At 50.4% G+C, this 24,825-nt stretch overlaps 1 protein-coding gene across 1 annotated transcript in view; it reads left to right on the top strand.

The window, feature by feature from the left end:
* The window catches only part of LOC121002356 (general transcription factor II-I repeat domain-containing protein 2-like), a 28,796-nt gene extending 6,179 nt beyond the window's left edge, over positions 1 to 22,617 (top strand). Inside the window, 7 exon segments of the mRNA XM_040433821.1 lie at positions 611 to 778; positions 781 to 1,306; positions 1,308 to 1,359; positions 21,315 to 21,435; positions 21,911 to 21,992; positions 22,094 to 22,342; positions 22,395 to 22,617. Coding sequence (XP_040289755.1) covers positions 611 to 778; positions 781 to 1,306; positions 1,308 to 1,359; positions 21,315 to 21,435; positions 21,911 to 21,992; positions 22,094 to 22,342; positions 22,395 to 22,617 — 1,421 coding nt within the window.
* Positions 22,618 to 24,825: the final 2,208 nt, after the last annotated feature.

Below are 24,825 nucleotides of genomic sequence, written 5' to 3'. Positions count from 1 at the left end.
CTCCACAGGTGATGTCCTCCTGGCTCGACCCCGACGCGGAGCTTCTCGCGGGGACGTCGCCGCCTGGGAACGATCCCTCCCCCGTGCTGAAAGGGAGACTGGTCTAGGTGAAGCCTGACCCTCTCCCGCCGGCCCGCCACGCGATGCTGAATTCCTCCCGCTGCGTCTGGGGGTCCGGTTGGCCACCGACACCTCAGACCTCAGCGGAGGGTCCCTGGCGGGGCTTCTAATGCGTCGGCGGACCCGGGGGGTAGCTTCTGGGCTCAAGCGCTCAGGGGGAACAGATCTCCTGGCCCTGACAGCGCGAGCTACAGCAACCGGAGGGGCGGGAGGGAGGAGGGCAGCCTGGATGGATTGCTGCATGAAATCCACTCCATGTACCTGCACCGCGTCCCTCACTGCCCCCAGCAACTCGTCCAGGGAGGCCATGTCGACTAAATTCCACGCTGGAAAGCTGCAACTGACCCAAAGCTCCGCCTCCCAGTATTATATTTTCCCGCCTTCAAACCAACTCCTCCCCACCAAACTCAACCCCTAAACATACACCCGGCCATTTTAACCCCTTCCTAGCCTCCGGTCTTCCCCCTAAGTCAGCTCGCCCTGCGCTAAGGCTGCGCCCCCGCTCCGTTGCTTTTAATATGTCAGTTTCTGGAAAGCAAAGGGAAGGACACAGCAGAGCTTCGGGAGAAAAAGTTTCTGTGTGAGCTGGCCTTTCTGTGTGACATCTCGAGCCATCTCGATGCGCTGAACCTGCAGCTTCAGGGGCGCGGGTGCATCATCACGACATGTACGCTGCAGTGAGGGCTTTTAAAACTAAACTGTGCCTGTGGGAGAATCAGATGCTGCAAGGAAACCTTGGCCATTTTCCCTGCTGCCAAACCATGAACACGCAGTTCTTTACCAACTTGTTCCCATGCGCACAGTTTGCTGAAAAACTCAGTGTACTCGGCGCTGAGTTTAGCCGGCGATTTGCCGACTTTGATGTCCAGAAATGTAGGTTTGAACTGCTCAGTAATCCCTTCGCAGTTAATGTGGAAAACGCACCAACCAACCTCCAAATGGAGCTAATTGAACTTCAGTGTAATGACACGCTGAAGTCAAAGTATGATGCTGTGGGCGCCGCACAGTTTCCACAGTTCATCCCTGACACAATGCCTCAGCTCCGCACCCAAGCTGCTCAGATGCTCTCCATGTTCGGCAGCACTTATCTATGTGAGCAACTTTTCTCCTCGATGAAGATGACCAAAACATCTCACAGGAGACGTCTGACTGATGAACACCTTCGCTCGATACTGAGTATTTCCTCATCAAAGCCTGAGCCCAGACATTGATGAACTATCATCCAAGAAGAGATGCCAGGTATCTGGCTTGGGCACATCAGATTAGATCAGTGTGCAGCAAACTGAGCAAAATTTAATGTTTTCTTTATGCACTTTTTCTTGCTACTCCAAGACATGGGCTTGAATGGTTGATTGATTTTATTATTGTTATTTTATTTTAAAAATTATTATTATTTATTATTATTTAAATCTTATTTAATAAATGAATATGCTTGTTCCATATTCAATGTTAAAGCAAATCTTGTTTGGGTCCATGTTAAAAGGTTCATTTGTTCAATGCTGGCCTGCGACTTTGTTCAAGTTTTACATTTTGGCCCACTGTGTATTTGAGTTTGACACCCCTGCTGTAGAGTCTAATCTAAATAGTTCCTCTTTAGACTTCTTATCTCTACAGAACTTCTACTCTGCACCTCTCTCTTTACTTCTTGCCTGCTTTTTTAAGTATATAAAGTTCTTTTCTAGCCTGGCCCAGGGCTGTCAGCTCCTACATTTTGCTTCAGAATTCTTCTCGGGCTAGACTTAGACTCTATCTGAAACAGGTCCAGAAATTGACTATTCTTGTCTAAACTGGACTAACTTCTCCTCTCTATGTAGAGATGGTTACAACAGCCTCATCTACTTGTGGATGTGAATACAGCCTATTAACACCTTTTGCATACATACAGTTGCAAGAAAAAGTATGTGAACCTATTGGAATGATATGGATTTCTGCACAAATTGGTCATAAAATGTGATCTGATCTTCATCTAAGTCACAACAATAGACAATCACAGTCTGCTTAAACTAATAACACACAAAGAACTAAATGTTACCATGTTTTTATTGAACACACCATGTAAACATTCACAGTGCAGGTGGAAAAAGTATGTAAACCCCTAGACTAATGACATCTCCAAGAGCTAATTGGAGTGAGGTGTCAGCCAACTGGAGTCCAATCAATGAGATGAGATTGGAGGTGTTGGTTACAGCTGCCCTGCCCTATAAAAAACACACACCAGTTCTGGGTTTGCTTTTCACAAGAAGCATTGCCTGATGTGAATGATGCCTCGCACAAAAGAGCTCTCAGAAGACCTACGATTAAGAATTGTTGACTTGCATAAAGCTGGAAAGGGTTATAAAAGTATCTCCAAAAGCCTTGCTGTTCATCAGTCCACGGTAAGACAAATTGTCTAAAAATGGAGAAAGTTCAGCACTGCTGCTACTCTCCCTAGGAGTGGCCGTCCTGTAAAGATGCAAGAGCACAGTGCAGACTGCTCAATGAGGTGAAGAAGAATCCTAGAGTGTCAGCTAAAGACTTACAAAAGTCTTTGACATATGCTAACATCCCTGTTAGCGAATCTACGATATGTAAAACACTAAACAAGAATGGATTTCATGGGAGGATACCACAGAGGAAGCCACTGCTGTCCAAAAAAAACATTGCTGCACGTTTACAGTTTGCACAAGAGCACCTGGATGTTCCACAACATCAAAACCTCATCCCAACTGTGAAGTGTGGTGGTGGGGGCATCATGGTTTGGGGCTGCTTTGCTGCGTCAGGGCTTGGACGGATTGTCCACCAACTGAAGCTCAACAGAAGATGGGTGTTGCAACCGGACAACTACCCAAAGCATAGAAGTAAATCAACAACAGAATGGCTTAAACATAAGAAAATCTGGAGTGGCCCAGTCAGAGTCCTGACCTCAACCCGATTGAGATGCTGTGGCATGACCTCAAGAAAGCTATTCACACCAGACATCCCAAGAATTTTGCTGAACTGAAACAGTTCTGTAAAGAGGAATGGTCAAGAATTACTCCTGACCGTTGTGCACGTCTGATCTGCAACTACAGGAAACGTTTGGTTGAAGTTATTGCTGCCAAAGGAGGTTCAACCAGTTATTAAATCCAAGGGTTCACATACTTTTTCCACCTGCACTGTGAATGTTCCACCTGCACTGAATTTTCCACCTGCACTGTGAGTGTTCAAAAAGAAAAACATTCACGGTGACGGGATAGACACTCGGGTTCGGGTGGAGGGATGTAAGTCTAGCCCAAAAAGATGGCAGGGCCGACAAAAACTTACCCTAAAAGCCCTAGAAGATGCTAAGCCCAGGGCGACCCCCTGATGGTGGAGGTTCCCTGTCCCCGAACCTAATGCTACCCGGTCCCTAGAAAATCCTCAACAGGGAAGATATTAACAATAATGTGGTAGCGAGTGGCTGGTTGTCCTATTGGATGGACATCACCACCACTCTCTAGACCAAAAGAAAACACACAAAACCCCGACGTGTTTCGTCTAACATTTGTCAGGTTCATCAGGGGGTGAATGGATCAGGATAGACACATATACATAGTATGATGTAATTACAATACTTAGCTTTGCAGCCAGATGTCAAACCACAGGGTATTTTTGTAGGTCACCAAAGGAAAGAAGAGAGAAAACGCCAAGTAGTTAGGGCCCTAAGACCCCGTCGGGGTTTTGTGTGTTTTCTTTTGGTCTAGAGAGTGGTGGTGATGTCCATCCAATAGGACAACCAGCCACTCGCTACCACATTATTGTTAATATCTTCCCTGTTGAGGGTTTTCTAGGGACCGGGTAGCATTAGGTTCGGGGACAGGGAACCTCCACCATCAGGGGGTCGCCCTGGGCTTAGCAGTCTTCTAGAGCCTTTAGGGTAAGTTTTTGTCGGCCCTGCCATCTTTTTGGGCTAGACTTACATCCCTCCACCCGAACCCGAGTGTCTATCCCGTCACCGTGAATGTTTTTCTTTTTGGGGGCCACTACTCCCCTACTTAGAAATCTTGTTAACTGTAGTACACCACTGTTGGTATATACATACCTATACCCGCTTGAATATTAAATAAAGGTATTTTTAAAAGTCAAATTTTTTCATATATGCTATTTACTTCTAAAAACGGTTGTGACAAAGCATCATCTCAAAACTTTAATGCTGATAAGAATTTGTGTGTTATTAGGTTAAGCCGACTGTGATTGTCTATTGTTGTGACTTAGATAAAGATCAGATCACATTTTATGACCAATTTGTGCAGAAATCCATATAATTCCAATGGGTTCACATACTTTTTCTTGCAACTGTATACAGAAATGCATTTTCTATACAAAAATACGCTTTTTTTAACCCCTTCTTGGTGTACTGCTACGCTGCATTGTAATGTGGCAGATTCAGTAAGTGCAGAGCTGATTCAGAGTGTGAACACCAGCAGCCTTTCACTGCACCCTTCCACCAAAAACTACAGCCACTGACCCACCCTGTGCAAACTTCCCTTTGATGACTTACCTGTTGCAGAAGAAAAGCGCTGAGTGGGCTCAGCTGTTTAGCACACTGTTGGAAATTGGATGCGGCATCTAAAATCTGTTGGTGGATGCAATGTCACGGGTCGGATTAGGTAACAGGCAGAGTTATGTTATCTCAGCCTTCCCAGCATAGTTATGGGCTCATGCACACGAGCATAATGGCTCAGCGCCCATATTCCGGGCGTAAGGAGCAGGTCTGCAATACACAGGCACTGGCCATGTGCACTCTTTGCTGCAGATGCGGACTCATTAACTTGAATGGGTCCGCGATCCGCAAGATACGACCGAAGATAGGACTTCATCTATCTTTTGAGGAGTGGAGGCACGGATGCGAAGCACTACGAAGCGCTTCTGTGCGCTTTCTGATCCGTGCCTCAGCACGCAAAAAGATAAAACATGTTCTATCTTTGGCCATATCTTGCAGATTGCGGCCCCCCTTGTGCTCTGTTATCAGGGATCGACTGAGCTGCAGATGAAGACCTTATCCCTTCGATGCACCCGGCCACAGCCTCCACCGGATGTATGGCTCAGACATGGTAGCCGGTTCACCACATGGCTCCACACTGGTTCTGAGCAGACCACAGACGTGGTACCATTGATACTGGGCAGTAATGGGATATATGGCACATAACCTGGCATTTCTGGCCACGTCTCGTGGTCCCGGCTGCACACGGTCCGGATCATCTTGAAATGTTTTGTTACAGAGTTTTCGCAGAGCACCCAAACATATGGCGCCAACAACAACACGGCCTCATTACTTCTGGGATCCAGGTGTTGCTGAGCCAATTACCGAGCCGAGTGTGAACGCACATTTCCAACCTGCCAGCAAGCGCTTACATAAGACCCTGCATGTGAAATCTGCCCCCCGCCCCAGATCATACCAATTAATCTATGAAACTTCAGTCTTGTTAGCCAATTGTGAAAATCAATTAGTAACAGAGTCAGCGTTTCAGGAACTTGTGATTATGCAAATCCAAAGCCATGGGTGTCCTATGGAGAGTTCCCCCTATGGCCAATTTCATGCTTCTGGAAAGCAAAGGATTCTGGGAGGGACGTCAACTTCAAAAATCTCAAGCGCTGCGAGCGAGGCATTCATACCCAGCGTGCAGCGGCGTCTTGTCAATGCCAGGAGCTGGCTCCCTCACTAGTTATATATATAAGACGCAGGCGGTGCAGGATTACCCAGGGCTCAGGCAGGACGCAGGCGGTGCAGGATTACCCCGGGCCCAGGGCTCAGGCAGGACGCAGGCGGTACAGGATTACTCCGGGCCCAGGGCTCAGGCAGGACGCAGGCGGTGCAGGATTACTCCGGGCCCAGGGCTTAGGCAGGACGCAGGCGGTGCAGGATTACCCCGGGCCCAGGGCTCAGGCAGGACGCAGGCGGTACAGGATTACCCCGGGCCCAGGGCTCAGGCAGGACGCAGGCGGTGCAGGATTACTCCGGGCCCAGGGCTCAGGCAGGACGCAGGCGGTGCAGGATTACCCCGGGCCCAGGGCTCAAGCAGGACACAGGTGGTGCAGGATTACTCAGGGCTCAGGCAGGACGCAGGCGGTGCAGGATTTCCCTGGACCCAGGGCTCAGGCAGGACGCAGGCGGTGCAGGATTACCCCGGGCCCAGGGCTCAGGCAGGACGCAGGCGGTGCAGGATTACCCTGGACCCAGGGCTCAGGAAGGACGCAGGCGGTGCAGGATTTCCCTGGACCCAGGGCTCAGGCAGGACGCAGGCGGTGCAGGATTACCCCGGGCCCAGGGCTCAGGCAGGACGCAGGCGGTGCAGGATTACCCCGGACCCAGGGCTCAGGCAGGACGCAGGCGGTGCAGGATTACCCCGGGCCCAGGGCTCAGGCAGGACGCAGGCGGTGCAGGATTACCCCGGGCCCAGGGCTCAGGCAGGACGCAGGTGGTGCAGGATTACCCCGGGCCCAGGGCTCAGGCAGGACACAGGTGGTGCAGGATTACCCTGGGCCTAGGGCTCGGGCAGGATCTGTGGATGACACTGTTATGGGGGATCTGTGGATGACACTGTTATGGGGGATCTGTGGATGACACTGTTATGGGGGATCTGTGGATGACACTGTTATGGGGGGATCTGTGGATTATACTGTTATGGGGGATCTGTGGATGACGTACTGTTATGGGGGATCTGTGGATGGCACTGTTATGGAGGATCTGTGGATGACACTGTTATGGAGGATCTGTGGATGACACTGTTATGGGGGATCTGTGGATGACACTGTTATGGGGGGATCTGTGGACGACAATGTTATGGGGGATCTGTGGATGACAGTGTTATGGGGGATGGGTGGAGGACACTGTTCTGGGGGATCTGTGAATGGCACTGTTATGGGGGATCTGTGGAGGACACACTGTTATGGGGTATCTGTGGTTTACTTTTTTATCTGGAATTCTAAAGTTGTGCAAAAAGTTACAAATATACATGAAAACATATCATACTAAAGTGCAGATCAGGGGCCGCATGAAGTCCACACTATATGACATCATGTATAGCAGTGACTACCAGCCTTTTCCATGAGGTTGGCGGAGACCATAGTGGTGTATTCTATCTTCTCCATTGTAAATCAGGACAGGAGGGAGATTTGTGCTGTGTTTAGCTCGCAGAGGATTGCATAGATTGGATATATTGCAACAAACCCTCAGCTGTAAGATAACCGATAGCTGTACCAGACTACTGATTGTTGGCACTGTGGCGACTAACATAAAACTGGGGCTACAGTGAGACGGGCACAATGTGGACTATTACGCTGGACTACATTTAAGAATGGCACTGTGGGGACTATTATAAGGCTGGCATTGTGGGGACTATTATAAGGCTGGCATTGTGGGGACTATTATAATGCTGGCAATATGGGGACTACTATAAAACTGGCACTTTAGGGATAATTATAAGGCTGACACTGTGGGGACTATTATAAGGCTGGCATTGTGGGGACTATTATAAGGCTGGCATTGTGGGGACTAGTATAAGGCTGGCATTGTGGGTACTATTATAAGGCTGGCAGTGTGGGGACTACTATAAGCACTGGCGTACCGCCCCATAGAGGCAGACTACACAGTTGCTATGGGGCCTGTGAGTTGAATGGCCCGTCCCCTTTCCTACCTGGGTACACTGCTCCCTTCCTCTTGCCCCTGCAGCTGCCCACCAAATCGTTTAGTTTGATTTACTCTCCTGCATGATGGACCTGTCATCACTACAGTTTTAGCAGCAGCAGAGCCCTGTGAGACAGAGCGGCCCCGGCAAGGTCAGCAGAACTTTACTGCTCTGACCTCCTGACCACTGTGACCTGCAGAGCCCGGCCGGAAAGGTAGTGTCTAGTGATGATCGAGCACCAAAGTGCTCGGCCCGAACACCTCAGGATGATCGGTTGCTCTACCGAGCACCCGAGCACAATGGAAGTTAATTGGAGCATTAAACCAGGCGCCCCCTGCTCTGAAGAGGGGAGGGTGTCTGGTTCACAGCAAAAGGTCAGAAATTGATGGAAACACCACCGAAATGGTTTGGGAACAGCATGGGGAGGAAATCTGGATGCATCTTGGACTCCCAGGTCGCTGCTGGGAACGATGTTGCCGAGTAGTACGCCACCTTTACAGACTGACAATAATACGCACAAAACCGAAGATTAAATCGATTTTAGAGGAAAAATTGTTATATTTACTTGTATATATGGAGTGTAAGTGCTGCCAAAAATTACAAGCAAGAGGCACTCCGATACAACCTGTATATCACATAAAGGAGGGCCTCATTCACATTGTGGTACAATAGTTCAGGTAGTGGGGCTCCTACACTCATAAAGCCTATGCACTAAGTGAAAGGGCTGCCAAAAATTACAAAGAACCAGCACTCCAATACACCCTTTATTACACATAAAGGAGGGCATCATACATAGCCTTGAAAAATTATAATTGATAACCTGCTGGTGACCCTCAAAAACATTAGGAGCAAGAGCCTGCTGATCTGATCATCTAAAACATTAGGGATGAGGGTCTGCTGCAGAGCTGACTCTCTAAAAAATTATGGGCGAGTGCCTGCTGCTGAGCTGACCATTAAAAAAATGATTGGCGAGTGCCTGCTGCTGAGCTGACCATTGAAAAGAATTATGGGCGAGGGCCTGCAGGTGAGCTGACCCTATAAAACATTATGGTTGAGGGCCTGCTGGTGAGCTGACCCTATAAAACATTATGGTTGAGGGCCTGCTGGTGAGCTGACCATCTAAAACATTATATGCGAGGGCCTCCAGGTGAGCTGACCCTCTAAAAGATTGTAGGTGAGGGCCTGCCGGTGAGCTGACCCTCTAAAACATTATATGCAAGGGCCTGCAGGTGAGCTGACCCTCTACAACATTAGGAGCGAGGGCAGACTAATAAGCATGTTGATATAATGGAAGAGGAGGAGTAGGACGAAGAGAAAAGGAAGATTGAACCATATACCCTTTTTTGTGGTGGAAGGGGTGCATGGGAATACAGTGTATTCAGTACATTATAAAATACACATTTAAACTGCCTTTATGTTCATCGGCTTTCTTCTGGTGGAGTAGAGAAGTCAGGGGCAATCCAGGCCTTGTTCATTTTTATAAGAGTCAACCTGTCAGGCGGATGCGCTTATCAGTTATTATGCCCCCAGCAGCACTAAATGCACGCTCTGACAAAACGCTGGCGGCAGGGCAGGCCAGCACCTCCAAGGCGCAAAGCGCCAGTTTGTTGTAAGGCACAGAGTACTTGTAAGGCACAGAGGGATCACTGAGGATGCTGACACGGTCTGCTACGTACACGGCTGTGGATGTAGTGAGGTAAGTAGAAGCCTGGACAGAGGGGCGCCTGTGGATGTAGTGAGGTGAGTAGAAGCCTGGACAGAGGGGTGTCTGTGGACTTAGTGAGGTAAGTAGAAGCCTGGACAGAGGGGAGTCTGTGGATGTAGTGAGGTGAGTAGAAGCATGGACAGAGGGGCGTCTGTGGATGTAGTGAGGTAAGTAGAAGCCTGGACAGAGGGGCGTCTGTGGATGTAGTGAGATAAGTAGAATCCTGGACAGAGGGGCGGCTGTGGATGTAGTGAGGTGAGTAGAAGCATGGACAGAGGGACGGCTGTGGATGTAGTGAGGTGAGTAGAATCCTGGACAGAGGGGTAGCTGTGGATGTAGAGAGGTGAGTACAAGCCTGGACAGAGGGGCGTCTGTGGATGTAGTGAGGTGAGTAGTCAGTAGAAGACTGGACAGAGGGGCAGCTGTACATGAAGTGAGGTTAGTAGAAGCCTGGACAGAGGAGCGGCTGTGGATATAGTGAGGTGAGTAGAAGCCTGGACAGAGGGGCGGCTGTGGATATAGTGAGGTCAGTAGAAGCCTGGACAGAGGGGCGGCTGTGGATGTAGTGAGGTGAGTAGAAGCCTGGAAAGAGGGGCGGCTGTGGATGTAGTAAGATAAGTAGAAGCCTGGACAGAGGGGAGGCTGTGGATATAGTGAGGCTGTGGATATAGTGAGATCAGTAGAAGCCTGGACAGAGGGGCGTCTGTGGATGTAGTGAGGTAACTACATCCACAGACGCCCCTCTGTCCAGGCTTCTACTCACCTCACTATATTCACAGCCGCCCCTCTGTCCAGGCTTTTACTGACCTCACTATATCCACAACCGCCCCTCTGTCCAGGCTTCTACTCACCTCACTATATCCACAGCCGCTCCTCTGTCCAAGCCTGGACAGAGGGGCGTCTGTGGATGTAGTAAGGTCAGTAGAAGCCTGGACAGAGGGGTGGCTGTGGATGTAGTGAGATAAGTAGAAGTCTGGACAGAGGGGCGGCTGTGGATATAGTAGGGTAAGTAGAAGCCAGGACAGAGTGGCGGCTGTGGATGTAGTGAGGTGAGTAGAAGTCTGGACAGAGGGTGAGGATGCTGAGGATGCTGACACGGTCTGCTACGTACTCCTTCTCCATCTTCCAAAATGTTTTCCTCCTTGAGACACTAGGTCACGCATCAGGGTGAGGGTTGTCAGCCTAACCTAATTTGTTTTTATAAGGAGGTGAGTAGCAGCCTGGACAGAGGGGCGGCTGTGGATGTAGTGAGGTGAGTAGAAGCCTGGACAGAGGGGCGGCTGTGGATGTAGTGAGGTGAGTAGAAGACTGGATAGAGTGTCCGCTGTGGATGTAGTGAGCTGAGTAGTAGCCTGGACAGAGGGGCGGCTGTGGATGTAGTGAGTTAAGTAGTAGCCTGGACAGAGGGGCGGCTGTGGATGTAGTGAGGTGAGCAGTAGCCTGGACAGAGGGGCGGCTGTGGATGTAGTGAGGTAAGTAGAAGCCTGGACAGAGGGGCGTCTGTGGATGTAGGGAGATAAGTAGAATCCTGGAGAGAGGGGCAGCTGTGGATGTAGTGAGGTGAGTAGAAGCCTGGACAGAGGGGCGGCTGTGGATGTAGTGAGGTGAGTAGAAGTCTGGACAGAGGGGCGGCTGTGGATGTAGTGAGATAAGTAGAAGCCTGGACAGAGGGGCGGCTGTGGATGTAGTGAGGTGAGTAGAAGCCTGGACAGAGGGGCGGCTGTGGATGTAGTGAGGTAAGTAGAAGCCTGGACAGAGGGGCGTCTGTGGATGTAGTGAGGTGAGTAGAAGCCTGGACAGAGGGGTGTCTGTGGATGTAGTAAGGTAAGTAGAAGCCTGGACAGAGGGGCGTCTGTGGATGTAGTGAGATAAGTAGAATCCTGGACAGAGGGGCGGCTGTGGATGTAGTGGGGTGAGTAAAAGCATGGACAGAGGGACGGCTGTGGATGTAGTGAGGTGAGTAGAATCCTGGACAGAGGGGTAGCTGTGGATGTAGAGAGGTGAGTACAAGCCTGGACAGAGGGGCGTCTGTGGATGTAGTGAGGTGAGTAGAAGCCTGGACAGAGGGGCGGCTGTGAATATAGTGAGGTGAGTAGAAGCCTGGACAGAGGAGCGGCTGTGGATGTAGTGAGGTGAGTAGAAGCCTGGAAAGAGGGGCGGCTGTGGATGTAGTGAGATAAGTAGAAGCTTGGACAGAGGGGAGGCTGTGGATATAGTGAGGTAAGTAGAAGCCTGGACAGAGGGGCGGCTGTGGATGTAGTAAGGTCAGTAGAAGCCTGGACAGAGGGGCGTCTGTGGATGTAGTAAGGTCAGTAGAAGCCTGGACAGAGGGGCAGCTGTGGATATAGTGAGGTAAGTAGAAGTCTGGACAGAGGGGCGGCTGTGGATATAGTGAGGTAAGTAGAAGCCCTGACAGAGGGGCGGCTGTGGATGTAGTGAGGTGAGTAGAAGTCTGGACAGAGGGGCGGCTGTGGATGTAGTGAGGTGAGTAGAAGCCTGGACAGAAGGGTGGCTGTGGATGTAGCGAGGTGAGTAGAAGCCTGGACAGAGGGGAGGCTGTGGATATAGTGAGATCAGTAGAAGCCTGGACAGAGGGGCGTCTGTGGATGTAGTAAGGTCAGTAGAAGCCTGGACAGAGGGGCAGCTGTGGATGTAGTGAGGTAAGTAGAAGTCTGGACAGAGGGGCGGCTGTGGATATAGTGAGGTAAGTAGAAGCCCTGACAGAGGGGCGGCTGTGGATGTAGTGAGGTGAGTAGAAGTCTGGACAGAGGGGCGGCTGTGGATGTAGTGAGGTGAGTAGAAGCCTGGACAGAAGGGTGGCTGTGGATGTAGCGAGGTGAGTAGAAGCCTGGACAGAGGGGAGGCTGTGGATATAGTGAGATCAGTAGAAGCCTGGACAGAGGGGCGTCTGTGGATGTAGTGAGGTAACTAGAAGCCTGGACAGAGGGGCGGCTGTGGATATAGTAAGGTAAGTAGAAGCCAGGACAGAGTTGCGGCTGTGGATGTAGTGAAGTGAGTAGAAGTCTGGACAGAGGGGCGGCTGTGGATGTAGGGAAGTGAGTAGAAGCCTGGACAGAGGGGCAGCTGTGGATGTAGTGAGGTGAGTAGAAGCCTGGACAGAGGGGAGGCTGTGGATATAGTGAGGTCAGTAGAAGCCTGGACAGAGGGGCATCTGTGGATGTAGCGAGGTGAGTAGAAGCCTGGACAGAGGGGAGGCTGTGGATATAGTGAGGTCAGTAGAAGCCTGGACAGAGGGGTGTCTGTGGATGTAGCGAGGTAAGTAGAAGTCTGGACATCGGGGCGGCTGTGGATATAGTAAGGTAAGTAGAAGCCAGGACAGAGTGGCGGCTGTGGATGTAGTGAGGTGAGTAGAAGTCTGGACAGAGGGGCGGCTGTGGATGTAGGGAAGTGAGTAGAAGCCTGGACAGAGGGGTATCTGTGGATGTAGTGAGGTGAGTAGAAGCCTGGACAGAGGGGAGGCTGTGGATATAGTGAGGTCAGTAGAAGCCTGTTCAGAGGGGCATCTGTGGATGTAGCGACGTGAGTAGAAGCCTGGACAGAGGGGAGGCTGTGGATATAGTGAGGTCAGTAGAAGCCTGGACAGAGGGGTGTCTGTGGATGTAGCGAGGTAACTAGAAGCCTGGACAGAGGGGCGGCTGTGAATGTAGTGAGGTAAGTAGAAGCCTGGACAGAGGGACGGCTGTGGATGTAGTGAGGTGAGTAGAAGCCTGGACAGAGAGGCGTCTGTGGATGTAGCGAGGTAACTAGAAGCCTGGACAGAGGGGCGGCTGTGGATGTAGTGAGGAGAGTAGAAGCCTGGACAGAGGGGCGTCTGTGGATGTAGTGAGGTGAGTAGAAGCCTGGACAGAGGGGCGGCTGTGGATATAGTGAGGTAAGTAGAAGCCTGGACAGAGGGGAGGCTGTGGATATAGTGAGGTCAGCAGAAGCCTGGACAGAGGGGCGGCTGTGGATATAGTGAGGTAAGTAGAAGCCTGGACAGAGGGGCGGCTGTGGATATAGTGAGGTCAGTAGAAGCCTGGACAGAGGGGCGGCTGTGGATGTAGTGAGGTGAGTAGAAGCCTGGACAGAGGGGCGTCTGTGGATGTAGTGAGGTGAGTAGAAGCCTGGACAGAGGGGCGGCTGTGGATGTAGTGAGGTAAGTAGAAGCCTGGACAGAGGGGAGGCTGTGGATATAGTGAGGTCAGCAGAAGCCTGGACAGAGGGGCGGCTGTGGATATAGTGAGGTAAGTAGAAGCCTGGACAGAGGGGCATCTGTGGATGTAGCGAGGTGAGTAGAAGCCTGGACAGAGGGGAGGCTGTGGATATAGTGAGATCAGTAGAAGCCTGGACAGAGGGGCATCTGTGGATGTAGTGAGGTAACTAGAAGCCTGGACAGAGGGGCGTCTGTGGATGTAGTAAGGTCAGTAGAAGCCTGGACAGAGGGGTGGCTGTGGATGTAGTGAGGTAAGTAGAAGTCTGGACAGAGGGGCGGCTGTGGATATAGTAATGTAAGTAGAAGCCAGGACAGAGTGGCGGCTGTGGATGTAGTGAGGTAAGTAGAATCCGGGACAGAGGGGCGGCTGTGGATGTAGTGAGGTGAGTAGAAGCCTAGACAGAGGGGCGTCTGTGGATGTAGTGAGGTGAGTAGAAGCCCGGACAGAGGGTCGGCTGTGGATATAGTGAGGTAAGTAGAAGCCTGGACAGAGGGGAGGCTGTGGATATAGTGAGGTCAGCAGAAGCCTGGACAGAGGGGCGGCTGTGGATATAGTGAGGTAAGTAGAAGCCTGGACAGAGGGGCGGCTGTGGATATAGTGAGGTCAGCAGAAGCCTGGACAGAGGGGCGGCTGTGGATATAGTGAGCTAAGTAGAAGCCTGGACAGAGGGGCGGCTGTGGATATAGTGAGGTCAGTAGAAGCCTGGACAGAGGGGCGGCTGTGGATGTAGTGAGGTGAGTAGAAGCCTGGACAGAAGGGCGGCTGTGGATGTAGCGAGGTGAGTAGAAGCCTGGACAGAGGGGAGGCTGTGGATATAGTGAGATCAGTAGAAGCCTGGACAGAGGGGCATCTGTGGATGTAGTGAGGTAACTAGAAGCCTGGACAGAGGGGCGTCTGTGGATGTAGTAAGGTCAGTAGAAGCCTGGACAGAGGGGTGGCTGTGGATGTAGTGAGGTAAGTAGAAGTCTGGACAGAGGGGCGGCTGTGGATATAGTAATGTAAGTAGAAGCCAGGACAGAGTGGCGGCTGTGGATGTAGTGAGGTAAGTAGAATCCGGGACAGAGGGGCGGCTGTGGATGTAGTGAGGTGAGTAGAAGCCTAGACAGAGGGGCGTCTGTGGATGTAGTGAGGTGAGTAGAAGCCCGGACAGAGGGTCGGCTGTGGATATAGTGAGGTAAGTAGAAGCCTGGACAGAGGGGAGGCTGTGGATATAGTGAGGTCAGCAGAAGCCTGGACAGAGGGGCGGCTGTGGATATAGTGAGGTAAGTAGAAGCCTGGACAGAGGGGCATCTGTGGATGTAGCGAGGTGAGTAGAAGCCTGGACAGAGGGGAGGCTGTGGATATAGTGAGATCAGTAGAAGCCTGGACAGAGGGGCATCTGTGGATGTAGTGAGGTAACTAGAAGCCTGGACAGAGGGGCGTCTGTGGATGTAGTAAGGTCAGTAGAAGCCTGGACAGAGGGGTGGCTGTGGATGTAGTGAGGTAAGTAGAAGTCTGGACAGAGGGGCGGCTGTGGATATAGTAATGTAAGTAGAAGCCAGGACAGAGTGGCGGCTGTGGATGTAGTGAGGTAAGTAGAATCCGGGACAGAGGGGCGGCTGTGGATGTAGTGAGGTGAGTAGAAGCCTAGACAGAGGGGCGGCTGTGGATGTAGTGAGGTGAGTAGAAGCCCGGACAGAGGGTCGGCTGTGGATATAGTGAGGTAAGTAGAAGCCTGGACAGAGGGGAGGCTGTGGATATAGTGAGGTCAGCAGAAGCCTGGACAGAGGGGCGGCTGTGGATATAGTGAGGTAAGTAGAAGCCTGGACAGAGGGGCGGCTGTGGATATTGTGAGGTCAGTAGAAGCCTGGACAGAGGGGCGTCTGTGGATGTAGTGAGGTGAGTAGTAGCCTGGACAGAGGGGCGGCTGTGGATATAGTGAGGTGAGTAGCAGCCTGGACAGAGGGGCGGCTGAGGATGTAGTGAGGTGAGTAGAAGCCTGGACAGAGGGGCGGCTGTGGATGTAGTGTTTCTGGATTTTGATGAGGCTTTTGATACTGTCCCTTATAGACGTTTAATAGGTAAAGTAAGGTCTATAGGCTTGGAAAGTCTAGTCTGTAATTGGATTGAAAACTGGCTGAAGGACCGTGTCCAGAGAGTTGTGGTCAATGATTCCTATTCAGAATAGTCCGGGGTTATAAGTGGTGACCCCAAGGTTCAGTGCTGGGTCCTCTATTATTTAATTTATTTAATAATGATATCGAGAATGGAAGTAGTCGTACCATTTCTATTTTTGCAGATGACACTAAGCTGTGTAGAACTGTGCAATCTATGGAAGATGTCCATAAACTACAAGCTGACTGGGACACTGAGTGATTGGGCATCAACTTGGCAAATGAGGTTCAATGTGGATAAATGTAAAGTTCTGCATCTTGGTAGTAATAATCTCCGTGCTTCATATGTCCTAGGTGATGTAACACTGGGAGAGTCACTTATAGAGAAGGATTTGGGTCTCCTTGTGGATGGTAGATTAAATAACAGCATACAATGTCAATCAGCTGCTTCTAAGGCCACCAGGATATTGTCATGCATTGAACGAGGCATGGACTTGCGGGGCAGGGATGTGATATTACCACTTTACAAAGCGTTGGTGCGGCCTCACCTGGAATATGCAGATCAGTTCTGGGCACCAGTCTATAGAAAGGACGCACTGCAGCTGGAAAAAGTACAGAGGAGAGCGACTAAACTGATGAGGGTCATGGAGGGTCTGAGTTAAGAAAAAAAATTAATGAATTTATTTAGTTTTGAGAAGAGACATCTAAGGGGGGACATGATTAACCTGTACAAATATATACAGTGCCTTGCAAAAGTATTCACCCCCCTTGACTTTTTTCGTGTTTTGGTGACTCACAACCTGGAATTAACATGGATTGCTTGAGGATTTGAATCATGTAATTTACAGAACATGCCGACAACTATGAAGATTTTTTTTTTATTATTGTGAAGGACAAATAGGACAAAATAACAGAAAAGGTCAATGTGCATAACTATTCACCCCCCTGAAGTCAATACTTTGTAGAGCCGCCTTTTGTGGCAGTCACAGCTCCAAGTCGCTTTGGATAAGTCTCTAGGAGCAGTTGCCACATCTTACCACTGGGATTTTTGCCCATTCCTCCTTGCAGAACTGCTCCAGCTCCTTCAGGTTGGATGTTTGTGCTTGTTACGTCTGACCACAGATTTTCTATTGGATTGAGATCTGGGCTGTGACTCGGCCATTCCAACACATTTACATGTTTCCCCTTAAACCACTCAAGTGTTGCTTTAGCCGTGTGTTTGGGGTCATTGTCCTGCTGGAAGGTGAGCCTCCGTCCTAGCCTCAGATCACGCACAGAGTGGGACAGGTTCTGCTCAAGAATATCCCTGTATTTCGCACCGTCCATCTTTCCCTCCACTCTGACCAGTTTCCCAGTCCCATCCCCCCAGCATGATGCTGCCACCACCATGTCTCACTGTGGGGATGGTGTTCTTTGGGTGATGTGATGTGTTGGGTTTGCTCCAGACATAGAGTTTTCTTTGATGGCCGAGAAGCTCCATTTTAGTCTCATCAGACCAGAGCACCTTCCTCCATACATTTTCGGAGTCTCCCACAGGCCTTTTCGCAAACTCACAACGCGCCTTATTGTCTTTAGCTGAAAGTAATGTCTTTCTTCTGGCCACTCTGCCATAAAGCCCAACTCTATGGAGCGTACGGCTTATTGTCATCCTATGTACAGATACTCCAGTCTCTGCTGTGGAACTCTGCAGCTCCCCCAGGGTCACCTTAGGTCTCTGTGCTGCCTCTCGGATTAATGCCCTCCTTGCCCGGTCCGTCAGTTTTGGTGGGCGGCCGTCTCTTGGTTTGCTGTTGTGCCGTGTACTTTCCATTTGGTTATGATAGATTTGATGGTGCTCCTGGGGATCATCAAAGATTTGGATATTTTTTATAACCTAACCCTGACATTGTCCCTTACTTGTTTGGAGAGTTCCCTGGTCTTCATGGCAGTGTTTGGTCAGTGATGCCTCTTGCTTAGGTGTTGCAGCCTCTGGTGTGTATATGTAATGACAGATGATGTGACACTTAGATTGCACACAGGTGACATTATTTCACTAATTATGTGACTTCTGAAGGTAATTGGTTGCACCAGAGCTTTTTATGGGCTTCCTAACAAAGGGGGTGAATACATACGCACAGGGAAATTTTCTGTTTTCTATTTCTAAACAATAGTTTTATTTATATATTTTTCTCATTTCACTTCACCAACTTAGACTATTGTGTTCTGATCCATCACATAGAATTCAGATTAACGAAACATTGAACTTAAGGCTGTAATGTAACAAAATATGAAAAAAGTCAAGGGGGTGAATACTTTTGCAAGGTACTGTAAATGGGCAATACAAAAAAAGCTGTTCCATGTAAAATGCCCTATAAAGACAAGGGGGCGCTACCTCCGACTGGAGAGGAAAAAGTTCAGTCTCCAGAAGTGTCAAAGCTTTTTACTGTAAGAACTGCGAATCTGTGGAATAGACATCTCAGGACGTGGTCACAGTGGATGGGTTTATACAAGTGTTTAGATGAATTCTTAAATGTAAATGACATTAATGCTTATGAAAACGTGTAGAAATCTTAGTTTCATTTCCTCCTGGGATTCGCGTCGCCACCTATCCCTTGGTTGAACTTGATGGACTTATGTCTTTTTTCAACCGTATTAACTATGTAAGTATATAAGATTGTGTCAGTATCCACAGTGAAATGAGGACTGTATCAACATGGGCTGAAAGGACACTCTCCCAGGAAGAATTACTCCTAAATAAACATAAAACAAGCCAGATTAATGTCTGCAAATGCACACAGGAACAAAGACCTACATTTTTGGAGACATTTCCTGTGGTCTGACGAAATTAAAATTGAACTTTGTGGCCGTAATGACCATTGTTACGTTTAGAGGAAAAAGGGAGAAGCTTGGAGCCTCAGAACACCATCCCAACTGTGAAACACGGGGGCGGCAGCATCATGTTGTGCGGTGGTTTTGCTGCAGGAGGGACTGGTGCACTTCACAAAATAGATGGCATCATGAGGAAAGAAGATTATGTGGAAATACTGAAGCAACATCTCAAGACATCAGCCAGGAAGGTAAAGCTTGGGTGGAAATGGGTCTTCCAAATGGACAATGACCCGAAGCATACTGCCAAACTGGTTACAAAGTGGCTTAAGGATAAAAAGTCAATGTTTTGGAGTGGCCATCACAGAGCCCTGATCTCAAATCTAATGAAAATTTATGGGCAAAGCTGATAAGGCAGGTGTGAGCAAGGCGACCAACAAACATGGCTCAGTTACACCAGTTCTGTCAGGAGGAATGGGCCCAAATTCCGACCAACTATTGTGAGAAGCTTGTGGAAGGATATCCAAAACGTTTGACCCAAGTCATACAGTTTAAGGCCTCTTGCACACGACCGCGTGTCCACCGTGGCTGTATTGTGACCTGCATACGGCGGGTCCGCAATACACGGGACAGCGGCCGTGTGCATTCTGCATCAGTTGAATGGGTCCGCAAATCCGGAGATGCGGTGCAGAACAGAACCATGGAACGGAAGCACTATGGAGTGCTTTTGTGTGGTTCCGTTCCGTGCTTCCGTTCCGCAAAAAAGATAGGAGAAGTTCTATCTTTTTGCAGAACGGACAGATTGCGGATCCCATTCAAGTGAATTGGGTTGCAATCCGCATGTGACTGGCCCATGGTTGGTGCCCGTGCATTGCAGACCACAATTTGCGGTTCGCAGCACGGCCACAGGCAGGCCTAAGGGCAATAGTCCCAAATAGGGATGAGCGAATCGACTTTGGATGAAAATCTGAAGTCGATTCGCATAAAACTTTGTTTCGATACTTGCGCTCGCTCCGTACAGTATTGAAGCAAAGTTATATGCGAATCTACTTCGGATGTTTCATCCGAAGTCAATTCGCTCATCCCTAGTCCCAAATATGAATGAAATGTATGTAAAGTTTTTACTTTGCAGAAAGTAATAAAAATGCCTTAAAACATTGTCTCTTTTTTCATTATTCTGGCATTTGACAAATAATAATAATTATGGTAATCCTAATTGACCAAAAACAGGAAAGGTTTATTCTGATTTCATGTCAGATATTGTGTCTTTTTATATAGTGTGTGTAAACTTCTGGTTTCAACTGTATATATATCTATACACTTACATACACACAGGGCACTATTCACTGCTTACCACACAGCAGCCCCCCATAGACATGTGCTTCAAATTCTGAAGGGGGGTTCAGTCCCTGCCCTTCATTGCCTAATTACTAATAGCCAATTTCTAAGAAGGCAATGAGAGGTAGGAGGTACTGAACCCCCCTCAGAATTAGAAGCATATGTATATATATATCTATATATATGTTGGAAGGCTGAAATGTCAGCCTGGATTTGTGGGAGGGGCGTCTGTCCCCTCATAAGAGCCGTCTCCCATCTCCTCTGGGCGCTTCCGGATCACAGCTCACAGTGCCGGGTCAGGAGCCGCCTCGCTTCCTCTCACCTGGAGTCCTCAAGCAGCCTGCTCGCCGCCCGTACGTCAATCCCGTAGGTCGGGTGAGTCTCCCTCCCTCGTTCCCTTCTCCACCACAAATACTTCCGGTTGCAGAGTCGGCGTGCGTTCCAGCGTGGAGCACACGCCGTGGATCGCTATTTTGCACTGTATCGGCAAGTCCTGTTTTCTTCTTATGTGTAGTTATTCTATCAAGCTCTTGCCCTTTCTGCTGCCAGTGGCTCCCTGTGCTGAGCGATTATGGCCATTACAGCTCCAGCACGGTTCCATGCATCAGCCTGGTTCTGGTTTGTCAGTCTGCCGGATAGTGCAGTGTTACCCCTGTGTTCCAGTGCACCACTAGGCCGTTTTTTCAGCTGACTGTCTAGTCAGCCTGGAGATCTTGTCATGGCCATATCGTTTGTACAATTTTTTTTATTTATTTTTTATGTCTTTGTGTGTGTCACGTCAGGTCAGGTTAAGCATTCATGTTCTTCACTTCCTGTGGGATTCTTTATGTGGCTGTCTGTCCGCCGGTTCTGGAGGGGCTTGATGGTCATCCTGTCTGTCTTCCAAGCCTCTCACTCGGCCAGGCTCCGTCTCTCTCTTCTGCTTCTCCCTGGTACGCCCAGGCTCGTCCTACATCTGTCCGCCTGGATCGCCCAGGCTCATCCTACCTCTGTCCGCCTGGATCGCCCAGACTCGTTCTACTTCTGTCCGCCTGGATCGCCCAAGCTCGTTCTACCTTTTTCCGCCTGGATGGCCCAGGCTCGTTCTACCTCTGTCCGTCTGGAATGCCCAGGCTCGTTCTACCTCTGTCCGCCTGGAACGCCCCGGCACTCCTCTCTTTCAGTTTGTCTCGTCCTTCCGCCACGACCTGCTCCTGTCCTCCTGTGACCGGGTCCCTCAGTCTCAGTCTCCTGTTGTGACACCTCCTCCTAGCACGCCCTGGTTTGGTCCAATCCAGTTCGCCTGGTTCGCCCAGGCTCTGTCTATTACACTGTTAGTCTCGTCCTGGTTCGCCCAGGCTCTGTTCACCTTGTCAGCCTGGTCCATCCAGGTCTGGTCTCTCCATGCATGTCTCACCCGTCCTTGTTCTCCCAGGTTCCGACGCCGTCGGCCGGGTTTGTCCAGGCTCTGGCTCTTTCCATTGGCTATCATCTTCCTGGTCGCCGAGGCACCTTTTCCTGGATCTGCCAGGCCTGTCCGCCGCCTGGCCACGTGGGTATGTATTTCTGGGTTCACCTCGTGCCACTTCCCCTGATTCGCTCAGGCTCCATCCGTCGTCACTCCTGCCGTCCTCATCTCGGTTTCTGCACTTCCGTGTTCAGTCTGGGTCTGGTCCGTATCTTGGCCCTCGGCTAGGCACGCCCCGTTCACTCACGCTTGCCGCGTTCATTCATCACCCTCCTTCAGGTCACGTTTCTGTCCTCACCTCGGGTCGCCTAGGCTTCACGGGTCAGCGTTCCGATCACTCTTCAGGGTCTCCCAGTCTCGGCTTCGGTCTCCCAGGGTGCAGGGGTCGCTTCACAAACTTCCTGTGGTTCTGTCCTGGTTCGGTCACTCTTGCCTCCTGCACGCCCTAGCTCTCTACGCTCACTCATTCTACGGCGCGCGCGGGCTTCGCTTCGTCTACTTTGTACCGTTCGGGCCTTGGTCTGGGGTCTGGTCAGTCTGCATGTCCTCCCTTTTTCTTCCAGGTTCTAGCCGGCAGCTTTCATCCGACACTTTGCCCAGGTCGGGTTCCTTAAACGTCTTACAGGCCTTCTCTAGCAACTTCAGGTACGTTTCCCGTTTTTTTCCCCAGGCCTCACTCCTCCCGGCTCTGGTTGTTCTACCTCCCGTACATACTTGGTTATCCAGGGGTGTCTCTTTCTCTGCAGGTCAAGCATGTCGCGGGCTTCGGACGTGGATGACACCGTGTCAGTCCCAGAATCTTCAGTGTCAGGCCAGTCCGGGTTTACGTCCATCCAGCAGTCACTGTCCCAGTTACAGTCCACCATTGACTCCCTGGTCAGCTCGGTAGCGGACGTACAGTCCAGGGTGACGGTGCTGGAATCTCGGGGCCCCCGCGCCCCCCCAAGCGTTAAACCCTCCGGCGGTTCCCGCTGCTTCTCAGATCTTTTCGTCAGGTACTTCCGGACTCAGCCCCCAGGTGGCACCTTCCCATTTTATTCCCGACAGTATCAGAAAAGACATTCTGGCGGGGAAGGATGTGAACTTGGCGTCCATCCTCATCGCCTCTCAAGACGTGCCCGAGAACAGGGTCATTAACTGTGGTGATGTCTCACTCGTGCTCAAGGTCAAGGACGCTCGGCTTCATAGGAAGCTCTCCATCCCCGAATTCGTGCTGGCTTTTAGCCTTTTCAGGGACATCCTTTGTTCGGCTCAGCCCGAAAGGAGGTAGGGGTTAGATACCTACCTCTACCTCATCACCGACCTGGGTCATAAGTATGGCGGCTCGTCGTTCTACGACTATCAACGCTCCTTCTCGGCAAAGGCTGCGGCTGCTTCTGGGCCAACATCGATATGGAGCTATTCTGCCGCCACTTTGCGGGTCTCAGGGCTCCATATTCCACCCCTCCGACTGGTGTCCCAACACTGTCAACCCCATCCAGGATAGGTCCCTGCCCGGCCCCTCGGTTCTCAACTGGGCGCCCCCCGGGGTTGACAAGCTTGGTCGCCCTATAGTGTACCTGGGTAGAAGCCAGGTCTGTAATAACTTCAATGCGGGCGGATGCGCCTTCAGCAGCTGCAGGGCTCTCCACATCTGCTCCTTGTGTTTCAGGGCTCACCCTCGTTCCGCCTGTCCCAAGAGGTCTGCCAAGCAGTCCTGACTAGCCGACATTAATGTTGATTTACTTGGTGTCCTTCTGCAGGATCATCATGACAGGGGGTTCGTTCAATTCCTGTTGTCCGGTTTCACGGAAGGCTTCCACACAGGCCTTATTGCCCTTCCTCAGACCTCTTGGGAGGGCGTTAACTTGCGGTCTGCCACTGGGGACCCGGCAGCGGTTGAGGAGTTGCTCCTGTCGGAGGTCGATAAGGGGTTCCTCATTGGCCCGCTTGATGTTATCCCCTTTTCTTCCTGGCGTATCAACCCGATTGGTCTGGTCTCTAAAAAAATAGTCTAATAAAAAGCGTTTAATTTATGATCTTTCTGCTCCTCATGCTTCTGTCACACCCAGTCCCATTTCACTCATCCCATCAGAGGAGTTCTCGATGCAATATTCCTCTATTGATGAGGCTATTAAGTCCATTGTGCTCTCCGTCAGGGGTTCTTGGTTGGCAAAGGCGGATATTGCTGATGCCTTCAAGCTCCTTCCTGTCCAACCGAAATTATGGGGATACTATGGACTCAAGTGGGCTGGTCGCTACTACTTTGCGGACAGGCTCACGTTTGGTTTCAAGAGTAGTCCATGGTTGTTCGATTAATTCCCTGGTGATGGATTAGAATCCCTCCTCTCACACGCCAGGAACCTAGTTCAACATTCCCTCTCCTCCAACACCAAGCCGGCCTCAAAATTTATAAGGAATTCTGCAGGTCTCACCTGCAAGGTACTCTGGATGATATCTCCTACATATTGGCATTCATCGCCCATTGTCATCTCCACCGCAAGCTTTCTTATAATACCATTAAACTGTATTTAGCTGGGATCCAGCACTGCTCCATGCTCCACAGACCAGGCAGAGGTTCCATTTTTTCAATACAGGCCGTCAAAGCTGCACTCCGGGGAATCCAGAAAAGCGGGAATGCCTCCCCTGCCCATAGACAGCCTGTCTCCGGTGAAATGTTTAGGAGACTTTCTTCTGCTTTGGATGGTAATCCTTTTGGGCCCCCTCGCAGCCTAGTCATCAAGGCAGCAATGTACCTTGGATTCTACGGTTTCCTCAGGCCAGGCAAATTCACCCGCACCACCTCCAGGCATCAGGAACTGCAGAGACAGCAACCTACCTGGGCCCAGGACCATTTTGTCCTCCATCTACCTTCTACCAAAACTAGTCAGCACGGGCCTCCCTCCGAGGTCAAGTTTTTCAGGACCTCCAATGATTGGTGTCCGTCAGAGTCCTTCAACAGTTGTTGGCTTTGCTGCAAGACGCTCCGCCCAATTTCCCGCTGTTGCCTTTCCACGAAGGTTTTCTGTCCAGTTGACATCCCATATCAGGACCTTGGCGTCAGGTCTCGGGTATAACCCTCTCACCATCACCGGTCATTCATTCCGTATCGGGGCAGCTTTGGCTGCTTCCAAAAACAGGGTCCCGGCCCACGTGATCAAAAAAATGGGGCAGTGGCGGTCCTCTTGTTTTGCTACGTACATTCCTAACCCGAATGTCGAGATATCCCAGGCTTTTTGTGATCTCGTGCTCTGAGGGCGTATTAAATGGTTTACCACTTTCCCAGTCTCCTCGCTTCTTTTTTGCCCACTTCTAGGCTTACCCACGCTCCTGGCTCCCGGCACAACTCAGCCAGCTTAGGGCAGGGGTTTAGGTGCTCCTCCTCGTCAGTTGCCTTTAGCATCTACCACAAATATATATATATATATATACACACACTCACCTAAAGAATTATTAGGAACACCATACTAATACGGTGTTGGACCCCCTTTTGCCTTCA

Source organism: Bufo bufo, chromosome 5 (genome assembly GCF_905171765.1).
Source record: "Bufo bufo chromosome 5, aBufBuf1.1, whole genome shotgun sequence".
In the NCBI taxonomy this organism is placed as follows: domain Eukaryota; kingdom Metazoa; phylum Chordata; class Amphibia; order Anura; family Bufonidae; genus Bufo; species Bufo bufo.
The sequence above is the reverse complement of the archived record's forward strand: the minus strand, read 5'-3'. Positions and strand labels throughout refer to the sequence as shown.